The sequence below is a fragment of the Cariama cristata genome, unplaced genomic scaffold, assembly GCF_000690535.1.
Source record: "Cariama cristata isolate BGI_N322 unplaced genomic scaffold, ASM69053v1 scaffold8582, whole genome shotgun sequence".
Taxonomy (NCBI): Eukaryota; Metazoa; Chordata; class Aves; order Cariamiformes; family Cariamidae; genus Cariama; species Cariama cristata.
The window spans coordinates 4,245-24,557 of record NW_009604160.1 but is presented as its reverse complement, the minus strand read 5'-3'; the positions used below and the strand labels follow the sequence as shown (position 1 = coordinate 24,557).

The 20,313-nt window shown below is 40.0% G+C and overlaps 1 protein-coding gene across 1 annotated transcript in view; it reads right to left on the bottom strand.

Moving 5' to 3' along the window:
* Positions 1–18,627, bottom strand: part of LOC104157912 (runt-related transcription factor 2-like) — a gene marked incomplete at its 5' end in the record, with an annotated part of 153,435 nt that extends 134,808 nt beyond the window's left edge. The window contains 2 exons of the mRNA XM_009695455.1: positions 12,753–12,857; positions 18,471–18,627. Of these exons, the coding sequence (XP_009693757.1) occupies positions 12,753–12,857; positions 18,471–18,627 (262 nt within the window). The remainder of the gene's footprint in view (positions 1–12,752; positions 12,858–18,470) is intronic.
* Between the last annotated feature and the right edge of the window lie 1,686 nt (positions 18,628–20,313).

Sequence of the window (20,313 nt, the reverse complement as noted above, 5' to 3'; positions counted from 1 at the left end):
AGAGTTCTATGCAGGATCAGATCTCAAGTATAACTTGCAACACTGCCTGCTTCTGATCAGCTCCTCTAATTTACAAAACTTAAAACAACTCTTGTCGTTCGTTTTAAATGGGCCCAACATCTTCACCAGCTCTAAGTCACGTAAAAGAGAAGGTAACAAGTAGTGAGTATTTTTTCACTGGCTGACGTCAGACTATCCAAAACACCACAGACCGTGTCTCTGGACTCACCTACCACCCAACTTATTTTTACAGAAGGACTGGTCATTTGCCCTGGATTTTATATAGCTCCGTGTCCTTCCCAGGAGGCTCTGGGGAGCCCAAAGTGCTTTCTCCATATTCACTGACTCCAGCTGCACTTCAGCAATGAGACTGAATCCGGATTTTGCCCACCCCCAGGTTTGGATGGTGCCTGGGCACAGGTTGCAGCTGCCTCTCACCTGAGCTGAAGGGGACTCAGACAGCAGCACACAGCCAGCTCTGGCAGCGGTTTAGGGCAGAGTTTGGAGGGATTTTTTCAATGTTAATTTCCTGTGCCTGTTATTCTTAAACACAAGAGGGTTTTGCCTAAAAATACTCCTTTTCAGAAGCACCATTGCCCACACTGGCTCTCTCAGTGCGGCAAAGAGGCGCTGAGGTACAGGAGTGCTCGCAGTGAGGAGGCCCGGCTCCGCACCCCAGGCACGTTGGAGGAGTCCCGGTCTACAACCTAAAACTCTGTTGGCTCGCACCTCATGTATGTTACAGCCTGCAACGTCTGTGCGGACCGTGCCAATTCAGTTGAAGTGTACACACACCAAATTACCCCTCTGAAGAGGCTAAGGGTGGGGAAGGAGAGTCCTGCCAAACTCTGGTGCCTGGAGGCACGCTGCCTTCTAACCTGCAACGCCTCCAGAGGCCCTGCAGGCTGCGGTGGCCCTTGTTTCATCTTTTACAAAGGTTGTTGCCTTCTCCAACACGTCCCCGGCACACAGGCGGGAGTCACATCATGCTCTCCTGTGCTGCTGGAGATGGCACCTCACTCATCACCTGTCGGTCACCAGCCAAAGACCTGACCTGTTGAAGTCGATGCTGGAGCTGTTGCAGCCCACGAGGAGACCCCGCCAACTGCCAAGTTAATTTTCTATGCAGGATTTTCACTGAAGCTAGCTAATGGGATTGTTTTTCAGTGCAAATAAATACCACGGTAGATTAAATATGTTAGAAGTGGGGCCAGTAGGACGGCCTGTCATTAAAATTGCCCAACATTTCCCATTATAAGACCCAATTTTCAGTTGCTTGCAACTTTACTGAACTTTGAATGTTTGCATTCCATTTTTTCTTGCATGAGTAAGGAACACATTTCTTCAATTTCAACCAAAATGGCTCAGACATTCCTGGAAATGAGTTAGCTCAGGGAAAACGTAGCGCCTCGAATAACATTTTTGGCAATCTTTTCTTGAAGGAGCTTTTTTGTTGCTGTATTTTGGAATGGAGATTTGAATCTTGGCTCAGCAGGTTGGCTCTTTTTTTTTCCCAAATCTCCACGGTAATCCATCCAGATTTGGTAAAATTATAAAACTTTGAAAAATAAAATTTCATAGAATGGAAATTCTTTAGATTTTATCAGCTAAAAGCTTTGATTATAGCTTGGCAAAGGTAGCTAATTGCTGGCCCACAGATTTTATGCTCCTGCCACATGATTTTTTGTTATGACAATTGTTAAGTTGCTTAAAACAAGTGTTCACAGATCATATTCACTGTGTGTTCATACTTTTCCCAGTGCCTGGTATGAGATCTTCAAATTTATTCTTCAGAAGCACTGACCATTCACCACTAACTCAATTGAGAGCAGCACTTTGAACATATAAAGCACTATATATTGCTAGATCTCTAAAAAATAAGAGTGAGTGTGCTCCATCCCACAGGACATTGCTGTCCTATGGATAAACAAGCACATGCTCTTACAGTGAAGGACTGTTTTGTCACATACACATGACAGGCATGAATTAAAGCTGCACTGATAACCGTAATCTTGGCATGTCCCAATTCTGAGTGCTCAGACACGGACTTTTCCTACTGTAATTTTAGTCTTCAGCATATGCATAAAGTAAGACTTAGAGCTAGAGGTATCTGCCCTTTAATCAAAAAATATCTATTTATTTTATGTCAACAAGTTATTATTTATCTGATGTGTAAGTATCCCCTTATGACATACCTTAAATCTACTGTTTATTCTCTTTTACATCAAGTCACCAGACAAAAATAGTTCTCATTTTAACTCTTAATGTTGCATGGCATGTATATAGTTAGTGAGGTGTTTACTTTGTATCCCACATGGAAGTAAACATGTTTCCCAGAAAGCTTCCTTCATCCTTGAGTTGGGCCTAAAGAGCAGTCACTGTTACCTGGATTTTGCGAGCATGAAGTCCTCACTGCTCTCTCCTACCTGTCTATAATAAAGACTGTCTCTACAAGCCAACTGCTATCAGATTCCTCTTTTGCTGCCATCTTTCAGGAATAGCAAATATCAAGAAGAATGAAACTAATAACATAGATTGGTAAGTCTGCATACATGCAAAGTGCAAACCCTACCTTACCTAAATACTGAGTCTGAGTATCCTTCATGTGCTGTAATTCTGTTGTCCTAATTCTCAGGGATGCTTATGACTGTGTGTCATATCGCAGGCAATGAATACTGCTGTGGGAGACCTCTTCACAGCACGAATAGACATACCCTGGACTCACTCTTCCAAAGCAAAAGATAAAGGCTAATTAAACTGTCTGACTTTGCTGTGAAGTTGATGAGGATCACATATAAAAGCCAGACTACTGCTGAGCTGTAGGGGCCACAGCCTTTGGGAGAGGAACAGTAACAAGCACATCAGCATGGGGAAAGATGTTTTAAAGCAGGATAGCAATTTCTGCACTGAGTGCCTGAGAGTTTCAACCAAGCAGGCACAGAAGAGGAAAACATAAAACACTGGCTATTTATGTCTAACGAGGAGGGGTTCATCAACACCCTAAATCATGACAAACTTCAGAGACCAGCCTTTCAATATGACTTTTGAAAAAAGAGGCACTAAAGCCCTCTTTTAAAAGGTTTAAAGAACAATAAAAAGGAATATAAAGAATCATTTCAAAGCTGTCTGCTGCTGCAGTTGCTGGTAAGCCAGGTGTCTTGTTTAAAGCCGATGCAGGTATGTGCATGGCACGGAGCACCAGTCCTGTGGTCCACGCTGCTCCACGTTCCCTCTGTAGTCAGTAGTCACCACCACTCACCTCCAGAGATCTGCACGTTGACATTCGCAGATACTTAGAGTGGGATAAACCAGCTTCTAACACATACATACATCTCTCTCTTGACTGCAACAGGTCAGAGATGACTCTCTGAAACACCCTATCTACCTCTGAGGCAACTACAGTTAAGGACAGTTAATCCACCCTGCACCTCTGGAAATTTTATCCATATGTCCCTTTACAAAAAAGATTTTAATTTTGACTGCTTAGCTGATGAATTAAAACACTGAATAATTTACATTCACAGCTCTATCACTGAGCCCTCTTCTGTAGTCAACGCTTCTGTCTACAGAGGTTTCAATTTTATTATAGCACTGGTTCTACAAACAATTGTTCAAAGTCATCAAAAAAGACTAGAAGTGGGAATGGACCCATAGCCCAGATCATCAAAGCCAAAGAGTGTTCAGTGTGAAAGCAAAAAGTATGTTCCACAAATCTAGAGTTTATGGCAATAAGAGAACCAAGGAATGAAAAGTTAAATTATTCTTAATTTAATTGGTATCCTAGAAACCTGGAACCAATTCTATTGCATTTCTTATGCCTACAGTGCTTGATAAATTCACTAGATAAATTGAATTAATTGAAGTATATTGTTGTCTAAGAATCCCAGTCTGGGTCCTTGATTACATATGTACACATGCAAAATAAAAGAAGTATTCCATGTCTAATACCCTCTATACTCCTAACCAGTGGTTTGTACCACACAGCAATTGTGCACTGTATTTCCAGGTCTCTATTCTTTTCCAGCTTCTATACTACCGAGAAACACAGGTCTGAATTTTCAAAATACAGCAAAGAATTGTGAGTATCACTCCTTTTTGACGAGTAATCTCTGGATTTCTGATCCCTTTTTATACAACCAGTTAAAACCAGGCTTCTTTTGCAAATCTAATCTAGGATTTACCATATGTAAACAAACACATACCTGGTAGAACATCAGTGCCTGCAAGTGCCTACTCCTTTCCAAGAAGACGCTGCACTAATGTGACACTGCTGTATATAATTGTCTACCTGTCTCACGACATGTGAAGTGATACTCTGGAATATAATGAGCTAGATCCCTGTTTCCAGCAAATTAAACTACAAATGGAAGAGCTAGGCTCACCCATTTCTTCCACAGCGCACTGCTGTGGTGCTTGCAGAGGTGATGATTTTCCTGTGGAGCTCTAAGAACAATGAAACAAAACACTGTCAAGTGCCTCTGACTGCACATGACATTTAAGACCTTGTCTACTACTTTGGAATGCGAGAATGAGAAAGTGTATGAAGATTTAAGGAAGCAGACAACTAATTGGCATTACTCACACGGATTACAGACAGGCAGGAAGCAGATTCTACACTTGTAAACACCCTGATTAATACCTGTTTGGCATCCTGAATTTAAATTAGCAGGGCTACTAAAGAAGCAGGGTATTATGAAGTGGGAGTAAAGTTCACAAAATGCAGGTACGAGAGTTTGAAGAGTGATGGAAGCAACAAACATTTATGCTGGCAATAATCAGGTAAAAGGGTTTGCCTTCCCACGCTGTGGGAAAGATTACATCTCAGAACCAAAGGAGAAGGGGCAGTTTGGATAAGCAAGGAACAATTAATATGTTCTGATGTGAAGCAGGAACATTGGAAACATGGAGGATTTCCCAGTGTTAGCAAAATCTTTAAATGTGTTCCCCAATATTCTTCACCTTTAGGTAACATCTACAAAGTGTATTATCACATTTATATCGTTTCTTATGCAGCTGCAATATTTTAATTACTATGAGAATCTCATTGACCACTACAGCTACAGCTAAACAACCTCAGTTTTAATCTCAGTCATTCACACAACCCAAGAGGAGTAGGAACTGAAGCAGTACTTGACTACTGAAATCCTGCAAGAGGCAATAATGCTGCCTTAGTAGATAGCATCATTTCTTAAGTTATGTGTGAATTGCACTCATTATGGCAGCTGTATAGACACTTCCAAGTCAGCTTTAAACAAGTCCTTACATTGTCAGAAAGGCAGCATGGACCGTTCACACTTCAAGCAAAGACAAAGCATCCACCCAAGAAGCTGGGCAAACAGTTGGTCAACCTATGCTGAGCTCCATGTTATCTGTGACTGTACTGCTATTGCTACCTGAGCTACCTTCTTTAAAGCTAACTCAGATTGTCTGAATTTCACAGCAGTCATTAGGTACACTTTAGGACTATAATATCTCATAATCTCATCTGACTTCAGCCATCTCAAAAACAGACTGTCTAGTCTAGGCTAGTCATCTAGCCTCCATTTATAACCAATGGAAAGGGACAGATAGCTCTAAAGGGCAGTTCATTGCACTCTAAGATAGGCATTAAGATAGGTGGGATGAATCATTCTCTGCAAGTGCCTGTGTCTCTTCATTCACCTCAGAGGAAACCTACCCTACACGTCTGTTTTGGACAGCTCAAGCCACCCTCAGTCACCAGCGAGCCACTACTGTGCTGAGTAAGCTGGTCTACTGTAGATGAGATATGTAACAGGAGATCTGAGTAGACACATGCATTAAGGAACCCAGTTCTTCCTAAGAGTAATGTTTCCGGCGTCCCAAACATACTGCAGCATGAGATCATTACTAAGTTTCTTCCCCTGAAGTTTCAATTAAGTATGATATTCTTCCTCATTTCCTCTTCTGCATTCCTTGTCTGGTTAAATCAGCATCTGTGTTTCACGTCTGGGATGACCATGTTTCAGTGGAGAAATAAGTTTATATGGAGAAGAAAACTAAATTTTCTAAAAACCTTGTAAAGAAATTTGAGATTGCCAGCGAGGAAGAACTACATCTGATGCAGCATCTTCCAAACATATTTGTCCTGTTCCCTACTTCCCAAACCATTTTGGAAAGTGGAGGGAGAGGTATAAGAAGTGCTACGCTGAAGTGTGAGAAAAAAATGCTGATATTAGTAGCAGCACGCTAAATGCATTTCAAAAGTGAAAATGTACAAGACTTCTCTTGGGAGGAAAATATGGAACAAAATGGTTTGGGAAAAGCTACTGTAATGCCTTTTTTTCATACCATCTTCCTCCATGGAGTAGAGTCACAGACTTATAAAAATGGCTTTCACTTTTCCTTTCCTTGTAGTCATGCTGCATGGAGATGCAGAATGAACTCACTTCCACCACTGACTTCATTTGTTCATTTGTAATCCTTTTTCCCATCTGTATTTTGAATGGAGACTGTAAGCTATTCAGGGCAAAACTCTCTTATCATATGACCATGCAGCACAACTACACAGAGGGGCCATGATTTTGTTTATGACTTGGAGTGACATTTTAAATACAAACAGCAATAGCTGCAATATCAAAAAAAACACCATGATGGCCCTTGTATATGTCAAAAGTATTAGGAATAGACTGTTTGGAAGCAGCGTTACCTCTACAATGGGATGGAAACAATCTATTCTGTAGATCAGTACAAACTAAGACTGCATTACTACTGCTGAGGACATCTTAGGGAATGTTTTTTTGTCCATTTGTTTTACATAATCTTCTCAAGGCCTTTCCCCTCTCACCATAACAGTGAATAAATACATGGTCACGCTGTCTCCTCCCTGGGCAGCAATGTCCTCCTATGGAGAGAGCCAGCCGATGTCACATAGATCACGGAGATTTCAGAACTGCAGCGTATGAATTCAAGCCATGAGTAGGTTTTGCTTTCGTCTATGCACTACACCAGCAGATAAAAGTTACGCTCACCGGAAAAGAATTTATTTTTACTCTCATAGCCTATTCCTCAGACGATGAGTTTTTATATACCAGCCCCTCTCTAGCCACAGTGGAAAAAGGAAGAACTGACTGATCCTTGGGATGCAGCTACCACTCCTGACAGCCTCCTGGTCACCTTGTTCCCGAGGCATGCATCGTGGTCGGGCTAACTGTAAGAAGCTCTGTTCTGTGGGTTACATACCCACCTCAAATGTAAACTAAAGCACCAGCATATATAATGTCTGCTGCCTTTGACAAGGAACACTTGAATCATCCCACTGGTTTCTTACAGCCGCTGGGAACACTCAGGAGCTCCAGTCCCCAACCAGTATGGTTTTGTGAAATTACCCATTTGCAAAAAATAAACCAGCAGCAAATGATAATGAGTGAAACGATGATGTCTTGCATTTTACACTGCAAAAAAGGACCTGGTGTTGTACCACTGAAACCAGAAACACCAGAACTCCTTACTGGAGACCTGAGCACAGGAGGTCGGGTCCCAGCCTGTAAGTGGACTGCGGTCATGCTCAAATATTCTAACGATAGTCACAGAAAAGAACCTAAACCCCACAGTGTAGCCATGCTGAATATTTCTTCGGCTGTATAATCACATTTTGCCTTATTTCTTACAAAGGGGCATTATAACACAAACATTAAGCTTTACAAAGTCATTTAGAGCAACTTGCAAACTGCCAGACCGCCCACTCTGCCTTCCTCTGCTCCCACTTACGCTGGGAGAAATCCAGAATAACCCAGCTGATCTCAGTAGAGATTCGTCACTCTGAAAGACACCAGAGTGAGCCACAGATTTTCTAACTTCGGTTTGGATGAAAACCCAGGACTCGTTCATCATATCTCAGGGTATTTAGCATTGACTTTAATTAAAAACTTCCTCGCTGTGCCAAAACGCATGCAGATGCAAACTTCCGTGTTCAGTGTTTGCAACGGATTGCTTGAAAAAACTGCGATGCTACATCTACGGTCTGAAGTAGATGCACAAAGTAGGACCTGCCTGTAAAATTTCCTCTTGTTCTGCAAACTCTCTCTCTCTGCACTGCCCCAATTTACCACAGCGCAAAAAACCACAGCCAAATCAATATATTCTTGGGAAGGAAGGGGGGCTGGTAGAGCGGTTTTTGAAGGCGAGCCAGAGAATATTCTAAACGGGGGACACACAGCATGTTTTAACTGCTGTGATAATTCTGCATAAAGAGATGTTAAGGATCTAGCTCCTTGCTGTAGCATGCCATGTGTCCCTGAATAAAATTACTGCCATGCAGGCTGTTAGCAGAGGAATGCGTAAACAGACAATGTATCCTTGCATCAGTTCCACAAAATGTTGCACAACACAAATGCCTCTCGATGTGTCATTTCCTGCTTGGCCACCAGCCCAGCTCCTGACAGGCGGTCAACCAAAAAAAAAAAAAAAAAAAAAAAAAAAAAAAAAAAAAAAAAAAAAAAAAAAAAAAGGCCACCAACCCCGCTCCCGGCCAGGCGTAAACAAAAAAAAAAAAAAAAAAAAAAAAGAAAAAAAAAAAGAAAAAAAAAGAAGACAAAAATAAAATTTAAGAAAAAAAAAAAAAGGAACTATTTAGAGCTGTTCTACTCCAAAGCGCATTCCACTAGCCCCAGACTTATCCCTCCACCCTCTGTCTTTGAAAGAAAAGGGAGAACTTCCTAAAAACTGTTATGGTTTTAAGTCGAGGAATCTCAAAAATCTCAATCACTTATCTGCTTTTTATAAGCCGGGTCAGCCAAACAGTTAATACAAAGGCTGAGCAGAACCTCTCGCTGGCTTTCGCTGGCTTCTGCAGCATGCACAGACAAAAAGGCGATGTTTGCTCATACCTTTCATCACGTGTGCACCTTGCAAGCTGCGCCGGCAGAGAAATATGCAGGAGTTGAATGAACTAGAGCAGTTTTCTCATACTGAAACACCTCAGTTCAAAGCTCAGAACTCCTTTTCCATTCATGCTGATAAAGAAAACCGTGGTTCGTGATTTTGGAGAGTACCTTTAATTAGAGACGAACTAAGGTCTTTGGAAGCCAGGTAAAATACAGAAATACGTGGACTTCTCCTCCCTCCTTCCTCATGATTTCCCTCCTGACTGGGTTTCTATCAAAAGCAGTTAGAAAGGAGGACATGTCTCCTATTCGAAAGGTAGCACTATGGAAGGGCAAATCATTATTTCTGTATTTGTAATAAGGTAAGGCAAAGCCATTAAAGGGGGGCTCAGGTAAAGGCCAGGGTTTTTTTCGCTCTGTTTTTTCCTTCTTTTAACTCCTTTGCAGTGATCTCTTGCTATCTGTTGGTTAGTTATGACCTCATGACAACTTATTTCTTTGGAAAACTTCTGTTAGTCCTCCCAGCTGGAAGGCAGCTCTGCTGGCTAAGATATGCATATGGCAGAGGTTTTATTCTGGATACGAAGAAAGAAAAATATCTGCAGGATTTCCCAATGATTCCCAAAGATCTTATACAACCCCGTCTCTGGGCTCCATCACTCAGAGTGCAATGCGCTCTCTTGATCCAGCACAAAGACTGTGCAACACAGTAGATGTCCCTGGATGGTAATCTAGATAGACCGAAATAGATAATTAAAAATAAATAAATCTTTCCCAAGAAAAAGTCATGAGAAGACCTTTTATCATATAGAAATGGGCAGGTTTTCGTAACAGAGCAACCTGACATCACTGTCTCTATTAAAATATTTTAAAATAATAAGAGAGAGGCAAGGCAGCAAGCTTCTACAAGCATATGTTTAATACGACTAAATGGCACTTACATTTAAGAACCTGGCTTTCTGAAGTGCTGAGCATCCAAAACACCAACTGGAGTCACTGCATGCCATGACTGTTCACCACTCTTAAAGTCAGACTCTAAATGATTGTGATATCTGTCATGGTATTGCTGCTGCTCCTGCTGCTGCTGGAAAGTACACAGCATTCGTTCGCTCCAGTCAACTTGCCAACAGAAGGTCAGAGTGCCTTGCCTATAAACAAGCCTTACAAATTCATGATCTAAAGCATGATGTCATGTCTTAAAATGATAAGCTGGCCACAAAGTAAATGACATTTTGTAAAGATGTGCATAATTTTATGTTTACGCTACTTAGAATGAAGGTTCTAGTAAGTCATCGGTTGTGTTCCTTTAAAGGGAAGTTTTATAACTGAGATGAATCACAACTGCAAAAGATCAAAGTTAAAAAACATCAATGATGCCATGGGGTACTTTTTAATCTTGTAATGAATGATGATCATGTGCTCTTATGAAGTTGGTCCAACTGCCAACGCCAGATGTGTATATTAAGAAAAAAGTTGTTTGTGATGTGACAGCTCTGGTTGAGCTGCCAGAGAGAAGAAAACTAGGATAACATGCTTGAGATGTCGAAGTGAAATACAGATCCTGGCAGAGAGGGGCACTATTTGCTGATACATAATTTGTTAAGAAAAACACATTTGCTATATCAGAGCTGCTCGTTGACTTGAATTCCTTATTGCCCCCAACCACCTAATTTTCCTTATACAACGTAAATGCCAGATACACTTCTTGAACGATTACTACCAAACAGTTATAAATCTACACAAGTGCAGGGGCTCTCACAAGGAAGCAGAACTTCAGTGAAACTCCCACAGCTCTCTGGAGCTACTCTTTCCCTGCAAATTTAAGTTTAATAACTAGACATTCTGGAGGTGTCATAGCCTTGAAAATATCAGACTGCAACAACAGAACTTGCAGAACCAAACTGACCCCAGAGTAGAGCTTCACTAAGAATTTAGTCAAAATATTAAAATTCAAATGGACATTCAAGCTCAAATTTGGCTTTTATTTTTTTGGACAAAAAAAAAAAACATGAAGAAAGACACAATAACTCCACCTAGGCTATAAGAGCTAAGTTACTGAGCATTCCTAGGTTCAGCTATTCAATGAGCATAGCAGACAGGTATCACATACGGAGGCCTTTCAAGTCTAAACTAAGAAACTCCAACAGAACTCGGAAGTCTTACTAATTTATATGAATATAGCCTCACTTTTAATCCGCTGATCACCAAAATAGTTAGTCCCATTGCAAGCAGGTTCCCTTTCTGTGCTACACAGGGTAGTCCACGCTACTCTCTGCATCATTTTCAAACCACTTCGCTCTTTCACAGTGGTTGTGTACTCTGCAGGGACATTATTTCTTTTACGGATGGCTTGATACATACATGGAAGCAGCCTCCAAATGGGAATGGCTAAATGATATATAACTTATTCCCCGGTTTTTGCTCCATGAATGTAGTTTGCCTAGTGTCTCCACATAAGCTACATGGAGCACCAGCTGCAAGTGAAAATTAAAAATGGGAACTGATTCAGCTCGGGACAGAAGACAGAACAAGAATCCCCTCGATGTGACAGACGGACACCTCAGCTGTGAACAGGTAGTGACGCAAGAATCTACATAATGAAATTTATCCATAGCTACTTGCTTTTTTTAATCTGTTGTTCAAGGTGAAACTCTACAGCCTGGACCGTTCTTACAGAAGGCATTTCAGTTCCCGTCTCTCAGTGTAAGAGGAGATGACACCACAGCATGTATTAGCATGAGAAACACTTAACTGCGTGAATTCTGTCTACGTCTCTCTACTTCTTCTGTCTTTGTGGTACTTTAAACAAAACTCCATGAAAGCTCCTTAAAGGTCTCATTTGTATGTGCAGATCAAAGGCAAAATAATTATTTGAGGTGCTTCCATTATAGGGATTCTTTTAATGTGGTTATTCATCAAATAATTCTTAATCTCTAAGTGTAATTTAAATACAGCTATACCCAGTTAATCCAATCAATTTAGAAAGAGTCATTCTAGTTAGATTGAGAAAAAACTCCAGAACTGGCTCCTAAGTGATACCCATATGATGTGAGACTGGTTACCAGCTAAATCTGCTAGACAGAGAGACAGCCATATAAACCATGATGGATTAATCAGACTCGACCGTATCTAAAAATAAGTGCTACCCGTAAAACTGCTAGAATATGACAAAACACAATTGTCATAAAAATATAGCCAGTGACCATTGCAAATAGCTTCTTAGGAAGTTAGGAAGGTGCACGGCTATGAGATAAATATGGTAAGTGAAGATCTGCTGGACTATGTTTAAATAAAATATACTTTCTCTGCACAAATCAGAAACAAAGACCAAACTGTTGATAAACTGTTTTTTATCTTTCTTTGGCCCCCAGGGTTCTATGATAAGTCCATAGCTGAAAACCAATTTCAGGTATTATGAGATTAACCAGGTGCATTAATTATCTGATGGCAAAAGAATTTAAGGGCAAACAAAAAGGCACTATATTATATTTTTTCTCTCTGTGCTAGGACTGATCCTGAAAGATCAGTCTCCTATTTTGTTCTAAACGTCTTCAGTTGGAAGCTTACAGGAGTTTAGAGAATTCAGCATGTTTCAGGATTGTATCTATTATGCCTAAATCAGATTATATATAAATACAGTGGGCTTAGTTCTCATTTACACTGGCAGATAATGTATAAGACCTTGATGTGAATGAGAATCAGGTTTGCAATTGCCCAAATTCAGCCAAGCACTTAAGTGTGTATTTAATGCAAGTATGTGTGTGGTCCAATACACTCCAAATTAAGCATGCGCTTAGATATTTTGCTGAGCAAGAACCAATGTTTGACAAAGATATGTATTTCATTTATGGGTCTCCGTTAAACAAAATTAAGCAGTTATAAGTGCAAAAATAAGAATTTAATACTCACTTCTCGGCTCCCTTGGCCCATCCACTGTAACCTTTATTGCTCTGTGGTATGTAGCGACTTGGGGGGGATTTGTCAGGACAGTTATTGTCAAAGTAAAGCTCTTCCCTACAAAGGGAAAAAAACAACAAGGAATGAGTGATTACAACATGAAAACAGTCACATGCATGTTCAGTAAAGAATCAGAGACGTTTAAAATTATTCCCTGTCGTTACCACAATCGTGAAAATTAAAAACATAACTGACCATAGGAGTTTTCCTCCCCTTCAGTTTTACTCTATGTCAAGAATATGTCCATGTGTTGACAATCTAAATGTTTCTTATTTAATAATGGGTCATCATACAATGACAGAACAAAAGTGATTCACTGCTGAGGACAAGCCAAATTCTTTGCTGTATTGAAAGTGGTGTAAATCCAAAGCAAGTCAGATAATTCAAAAATTTACTCCAGTTTTGCAGCTGTGTGACAGAGAGCAGAATGTGGCCACATGTTATTTACTTCACAGTTTTATCATTTCATTTGTTTGACTTGACTACAATAAGATGAGGAAAGAATATATTTTCCTCCTGGGAGTCATTTTAACAGGGAATCAGTGTCTCCTGTCCTTCATATGCCAGGAGTAATATGATGATTTCATTATTACTGGAATACACTTTTTTCCCCTACATACATTCCATCTATGAAATACTAAGAAAGCCGTCATCTTTCCCATGAGGGTGAGAAACTGCTGTGTGCAAGTATGTTGCTATGTAAGTCTGCATTTTTTTTTTATTTTTCAAAGTTTGAATTCAGGCAGAGATTGCACAAGATCATCCACAGCCTTTAGCTGAATGAAAACGTTAAAAAGAAATAAATAAAGGGAGCTGCCTGCGTCTGAGCGTACATTCTCACAAGGCGCTGGCCCCCGTTCGGGAGACTCACTGACAGTTGTAATCTGTTAGATATGCAACGGTTAGTCATGTCAGATAGTCAAAACTGAAAACTGTTTCAAGACAGGAAAAGGTGGGCGTACAACAGTGACTCAATAAAACAGTCAGCAATCTTCAGCCTTCATGCTCATTTAAGCTGCTACTTTACTAGACTTAAAACACTCTTTTTTTCTCCCCCTCCCTGTGCGTATACGTGCATTTTTGTTGCTAGGGCTTTTCCTCTTGCTGAACTCTAAAGGCATTCAATCAAGGCACAAATCTTAAACGATATGTAACAGCACAAACTTAATGCAGTTTTTTCGAGCCTAATATAGAACAGCTTATATATAAGGCATAATACAGAACAGAGCTTTGGCTGTCAAATCTAGTAATTGGTCTTTCTTTCTGGTCCAAGTCGTATATCCCCCAAACCTGCCTGAGACACGCATCATTTATTATCAGCAGTGCAACTTCAAACTGTCTTGGCTATATTTTTCATGAACTAGAATGTGACATGGATTTTTTTTTTTTAAGGAAATATAACCATCATTTAGAGTAAAATGATTTTCCAGGTGTAGCTGCACTCCAGCTGTGCCCACCTCTCCAAGAGACACAGGGTAGAGGGAAGGTCAGGACCCCCGCAAAGGTACAAAAATCTCAGGAGGCTGAATTCTATCTCAGTGGAGATGCATGACTGAAGGTGGCTTTCCCCAGTTTCATTAGGAAACGGATTATTTCTCAGATCTTTTGAGAGTTATCATCACAGGAGGAGAGGTAGGTCTATGTAGGATGTCCAGTCCTGCCCATCCACCATCCCCAGAGGTGAACTGTGTGTCCTGCCAATGTACTGCGTGAGCGCAGGCAGCCTTCAGACATATAGCACCAGCCTTACCAAAGCATGTAGTGCCTCCATGTCTGCTTGTTTAGGGCTGAAAAGGATCCATGCCTTTTATCCCTCTCCAAGTAGGAATTCAGGCTATTGCCTGGATACATATAATTCACCAGGGACAGGTTTAAGGCCTCCTCCGGCACCAGCTTATCATGTCAAAAAGTTCCGACTATTCAATTGTATGATGATGACATTCAGATCACAGTTACCCATATAAAATTAGTAGGATATTATTTGTAACAAAGATACTAAAGGGATTTTCCATATACCTTTGAAGGAAGAATTTGACCTTCCAATGCTACTGTTCTATTTATATGCCAAATCAGTGTAAAAGTCTGTCACGACTAAAAATTAACCCAACAAAATACACTATTTGTAAGACCCTGTAAAATCATTCTGTAGAAAATCACGGCAAGATTTTCTACACTAAATATATCTCAACAGGATAAGAAAAAAATGCATTCCTTTATATAAAGAGCTATGTTTCGACCTTGCCTGTGAGCATTTCTAAATTGTCACCTCTCAGCCAGCCTAAACTGAACAGGTAAGCATCTAATTTGAAAAGGAAACTCTTTTTTTTCCCTAACTGATGTTCTACCAAACTGAAGGATTAAAGAAGTAACACTGATGAAGCCCCCTCGCACTCAGTAAACAATACATCACTTCATCGCAGGGAGCTGCATGGCCCTGCCAGGGCACTCAGGTTCCAGAGCTTTCAAGAGATGATTTACATATTACAGGATTAAGAACAAAATAAATTTTTAAGGTCCCGTGTTTCAGTCATGCTTATGCCTTCCACAGATATTTCACAGATATCCCTCCTCAGCTACGAAATCCTTTAATGCACTTTTTATCACCTTTTTTTATTGCCCTTAGTCATTTCAACTATCCACTTTTAGAGGCCAGAGACTAATTGTAGTTCTCTTTTATTAAATTTCCCAGACAAGCAGTCATCTGGCACTATTGCTTCAGTGTGTCTAAACTGTGCATTCTTTGTTATTCACACATGTGAGCTGAGCTGACATAGAGGAGGACGAGATGGACATATGCTGAAGCACAAGGCAAACCCCAGAAATTAGCTTGAAAGGAGACTCGGCAGCTTGTGCGTGTTGCATATTTTTTCAGTTAGATGCTAATGTGATTAAAGTATCAGGACACAACAAAATTAAGGTTATGATCCTTTGCTTATTGAAGACAGGAATTCTTTCTTCTCTGTGCTGTGAACCAGGCTTGTAAAAGTGAGCTACTGCCTGAAAACCACATACTAACAACTTCTGCATTCACATAAAGCATCCTGGTTACTTATTCTTATGTATCCAGAAAAGGTGTTTAAGAGAAATTATACAAACAAAAACGTGAAGCTTCTGTCAGGCAAGCAACATTAATATGTATAAAAATCAAGTTTCTCCATCGAGCCATGGGAAGCAAGGAAAAACGTGGGAGAGGAGGTGAAGCAGTAAGTTGATGATTCAGACTTCACAACCAAATTTAGAGATACAGAGATCAAAGAGCAAGCTGTTCAGAAAGATGTAAATCTAAAGTCAAGAACAGGTGTGGATTAGTTTCTCGCCACCGAAAAATGATTTCTTTATTACTTTATTTTTCCTGTTCTACTTCAAGACCTGTATCTACCAATATTTGTCTATGTAAGGAGCTTTCTCACTTCTGTTTGCAACTACTGCTTTCTTTTCCTGCTATTTTAAGCAGAGTTCTAAAAATCTATCATTGATGATAACTCTTTCTCCTTCTCTCCCTCTCTCTCCCCCTCTCTGTTCTAAGTCTGGAAGACAAGTCTGGACCAATTTCTCCATCCTGCCTCTGGCAGCAGAATGCAGCATTTCAGATCCTCCACCGAGTCCCGGCTGCTTCAAAGGAAAAGCCCTACTTTCTTCCGTTAAGATCATAAGAAATATAGGGGGAGGGGGTCAGCTCTGTTTGGACATAATTACACTTCATCAAAAGAAGCTTTCTTCATCTTCCATGCGTGAAAAGTCTGCAAGCAGTTAAGTCTGTCTTTTTTCTTCCTTTTTTTTTTTTTTTTAAAATATAAAAATTGCTATTTGGGAAACTAGCCAAAACTCAGAAAGCCAATATAGTAAAACAGTGCACACCCTTTGTTTTTCTTTGAAGTCTCTTAAATAAATATGTTGAGGGTTTGAAAAGTACACTATCGCTTTTCCATAGATTCTACTCAGATTGATCAGAGAAAAAGTCTACTCCAAGTCTGCTAGATACAAATATAAATTAAACTGCTGGAACCAAATTTCAGGAGGTTTGTGTTTGTATGTGTCTGTAGCCATATCTACTGAGGCTTTAGGCCCTCTATTTAATTTCCTATGCTTTCATAAAAAGTATATATCACAGGTTTCAAATGAAATTCACAGATCAGAGGTAGTACATCACATTTTGCAGAAAGACTGATACACTACTGAACTTTTACTGTAAGGGAGCAGTAGTGATGGGAGCCAGAGAACTTTCAAACCTAATCCATCAGCAGGATAACAAAGCAGACTGTTTTTTTAAAGAAAGCAAGACAAATGGAAGAGATAGGTAACACCTTATCCAAAAGGGTAATGAACTCCATATTTATATTGCATTACTGTTGCAGTAGTTATTCTGTCTTTCAAGTTAGTTTTTATGATTGATACTTCATAAGTTGTAAAATGACAAAGAGAATTGTTGGCCAGGTCACTAAAATAAAAAATAGCCACTGTAAGCCATGCTTATGGACTCATTTTCACAAAGTACTTGTAAAAGTGTGCTGGCTGATTTAGACTACCTAGGTCTCTGTCACATGTTTAATTTTTTTTGGACAAATACTCTTTCCTTCCTTAAGGTGAATTACAAATGCTTTCTAAAGAATATTACTGTAAAATTAGCTTTATTGCTAGTCTCCCAGCATAATTGTTTGGCTTCTGTTGCTTTGTTTTGCCCCATGCAGGGCTAGTTTAAAATATGAATAATTACATCCAATACATGAAGAAAAAAATATGTAGGTTGAATCAATGACTGATACAATAAATCCCTCTGAAGATTCCTGCAGCAAAAACTGAAGTGCCAGCTTCCTTTGAGCTATCCTTTCAATCATTACCTGAAATTTCAAAGCAGCTACAAGACTCTTAAAGAGGAATTCTTGCAAACTCGCAATGATTACAAAGGCTTTCTATGAGTACAGTGCAGTTTCCAGATTATAGGAAGCTCCTGAACAGCTGTAAGACAATGACAGCGCTCCACATCTTCAAAAACAAAAATTGAAAGTTACCCTGTCATTTAAAGTAAAGGTTAAATTTAGTTCAAGCCCCAGCTTACCAGCAATTCATAAGAAGTCAACTAGTTTACTAAAAAGAAAAGTAGAACTTATTTTTGCAGGTCATATGCAGTTTGATTGTAAAGGGCAGGGAACTCACTAGAAAGCTTTCCACCAACAGCTGTAAGCCTCTAAAGATGTAAGCCCTTAAAGAATACAACCTATAGCACACGTGATATGCAAAATCCCCATAATTATAGGTCTTCTACAGCAACTTCAGAAGCAGCTCTACTGCTAAAGGGAATTCTCCATCTCTCACTGCCATGGCCTGAGATACACTTTCTGACTCCACATAAGCCAGATCACAAATACCCCCATTTCCTTCTACCTTTGCTGTGTGACTAAAACAGGGAAGCAGATACTCTGCGAATCATTTTTCAAAACCTGTGTCTGATAAAAAAGTACAGAGACAGGAGGAGTCAGAAAAACTTAAGACAAATTCTTAACTCCGTTTGCACAAATGCTGAAGTTTGCAAATAAAACATGTATACAATCCTCTAAATGAAAGGTTGACAAGGGTGTATTTATAGATTAATCAGTATTTCATTGCAAAGCAAGTTTGACATCTAGAAATTGTTTTTACTTCACTATGGACATATAAAAAGCAGTGGCCTACCTCTTCCACTTCTGCCCACAAATCGTAAGTCATTAAATCTGGCCACCTGGTTCTTCATCACAGCAGAAGCATTTCGCAGCTCTGCAGAGTAGTTCTCATCGTTTCCAGCCATGACGGTGACCACCGTCCCATCAGGCACTTCTCCTAAGGCCACCACCTGTTAAAATGGGAAGACAACCACAACTCATGAAGCAACACTTTGAAAACGCGCTGTCTCCATCCCAGCTTCGCAGGCTGCCATGCTCATTACGAAGCTCTGTGGCAGCTTCTCCAGCCCGCTGTGGTGAAGAGTCATGTACTAGCTGAACACAGAACAAAGTGCCACATCAAACAAAGAAACATCTTGTATTGTCTCCCTTTCTCATAGCCTAATAGGGAGTTTCTTCTGTGTTACATTTCTTCAGAAACATTCAACATCCTTATGTAGAGGGTATGGTTTAATGCTTCCTGAAGGCCAACTTTGTTCTTAGCAACCAGTGAACAGCAAGAAACCATGAGGCATGGCTCGTATCCATAAATTATATGCGGGAACACATTTGAAATGGAAAGTTAGAAATCACTATTAGCAGCCTTATCACCCGGATTCAGTTCTACTTCTCTGCTGGTTGCACCCATCACCCTCACCCCAGAGCTCCTGAGACTTCAAGCTAGAGAGAACTCCCCCATCTACCCAGGAGGGGCACCGGGGGCTTTAGCACACAAAGCTCTCCACCCAACATGCTGCTGCGATGGAGCACTTTATGGATGGAATTCAAACTCTTCAGATGCAATATAAAACAAAGGCCATACTTCCTCGCAGGCATGTAAATTTTCATAGTGCTCTCAAGAGTCGCATGTGGTTAGCGCTGATGCCTCCCTCAAATTCCAGGATGGGTGAACAGAACATATCAAAGTATTTCTCTTTACGTTTCAGCTAGCTGATAGTCTCACTTTTATGCTTCAGTGGTTGTGTAGTGCTCCAACATCTGATCAGACAAATGCCACAGAGCAGACAGCTACGCTCTTCTAATCTGAAAACACCAGGGATACCTACAGTGTTACTGCACTGTGACTTTTTAAAGTGAAAATAAAGTTAAACAGGAATACTAAGTTACTAGGGAGAAAATACACACATTTCCTCACAAGGGGCAAAAAAGTGCACAAAAGTATCAAGAAAATAATTTCCTTTTGACCAGTTAGCTAATACTGATGCTGGAAATAAATTTATAACAAAAATAGATTCAGGAATATTGCATGGTTGATCTCGAACTTGCAAAAAAATATCTTGAGATACAAAGTCTGTCCCCTTGCAGTTTCTACCAGTTTACATGATCAGATACGACTTTTCATATTACGTAGCGTAATTTATTCTGTCTCTTGAAATATATATTACATTTTGTCATAAGCCCTACTTGAAATGTCTTTCCCATAAATGATCCTGGCTGAAACTAATAATTGCAGGTTGCACTGTAATATTAATTAAGCGGAAAGAATAAGGAGTTCTGAATATACAGGGAGAGCATTACGTGGCCCAGTGCACTGTACAACATTTCCCTAAAACAATGAAAACTAATGACAAAGGTATACAAAATCTGAAAATATTTAAAATAAACCACATTACTGAAAATTATAGCTCATCTGACCTGAAAGAAATATTGAAGAGAAAGAAGAAAGCAAAGCTGAAACACTGCGTAAAAAGAATTTACCCTGGTGCTTTTCTGTTTTTCCACAGAACACCAGGTAATACCACCCACAACTGAAAACTGAGTTTTGCCCCAAACTGCTGTGAGGTCTCTGTCTATCAAGCAAAGATTTTACTTTAAAGTGCTATGAACGTCCCTGAACATAACAACACAGGAACCAC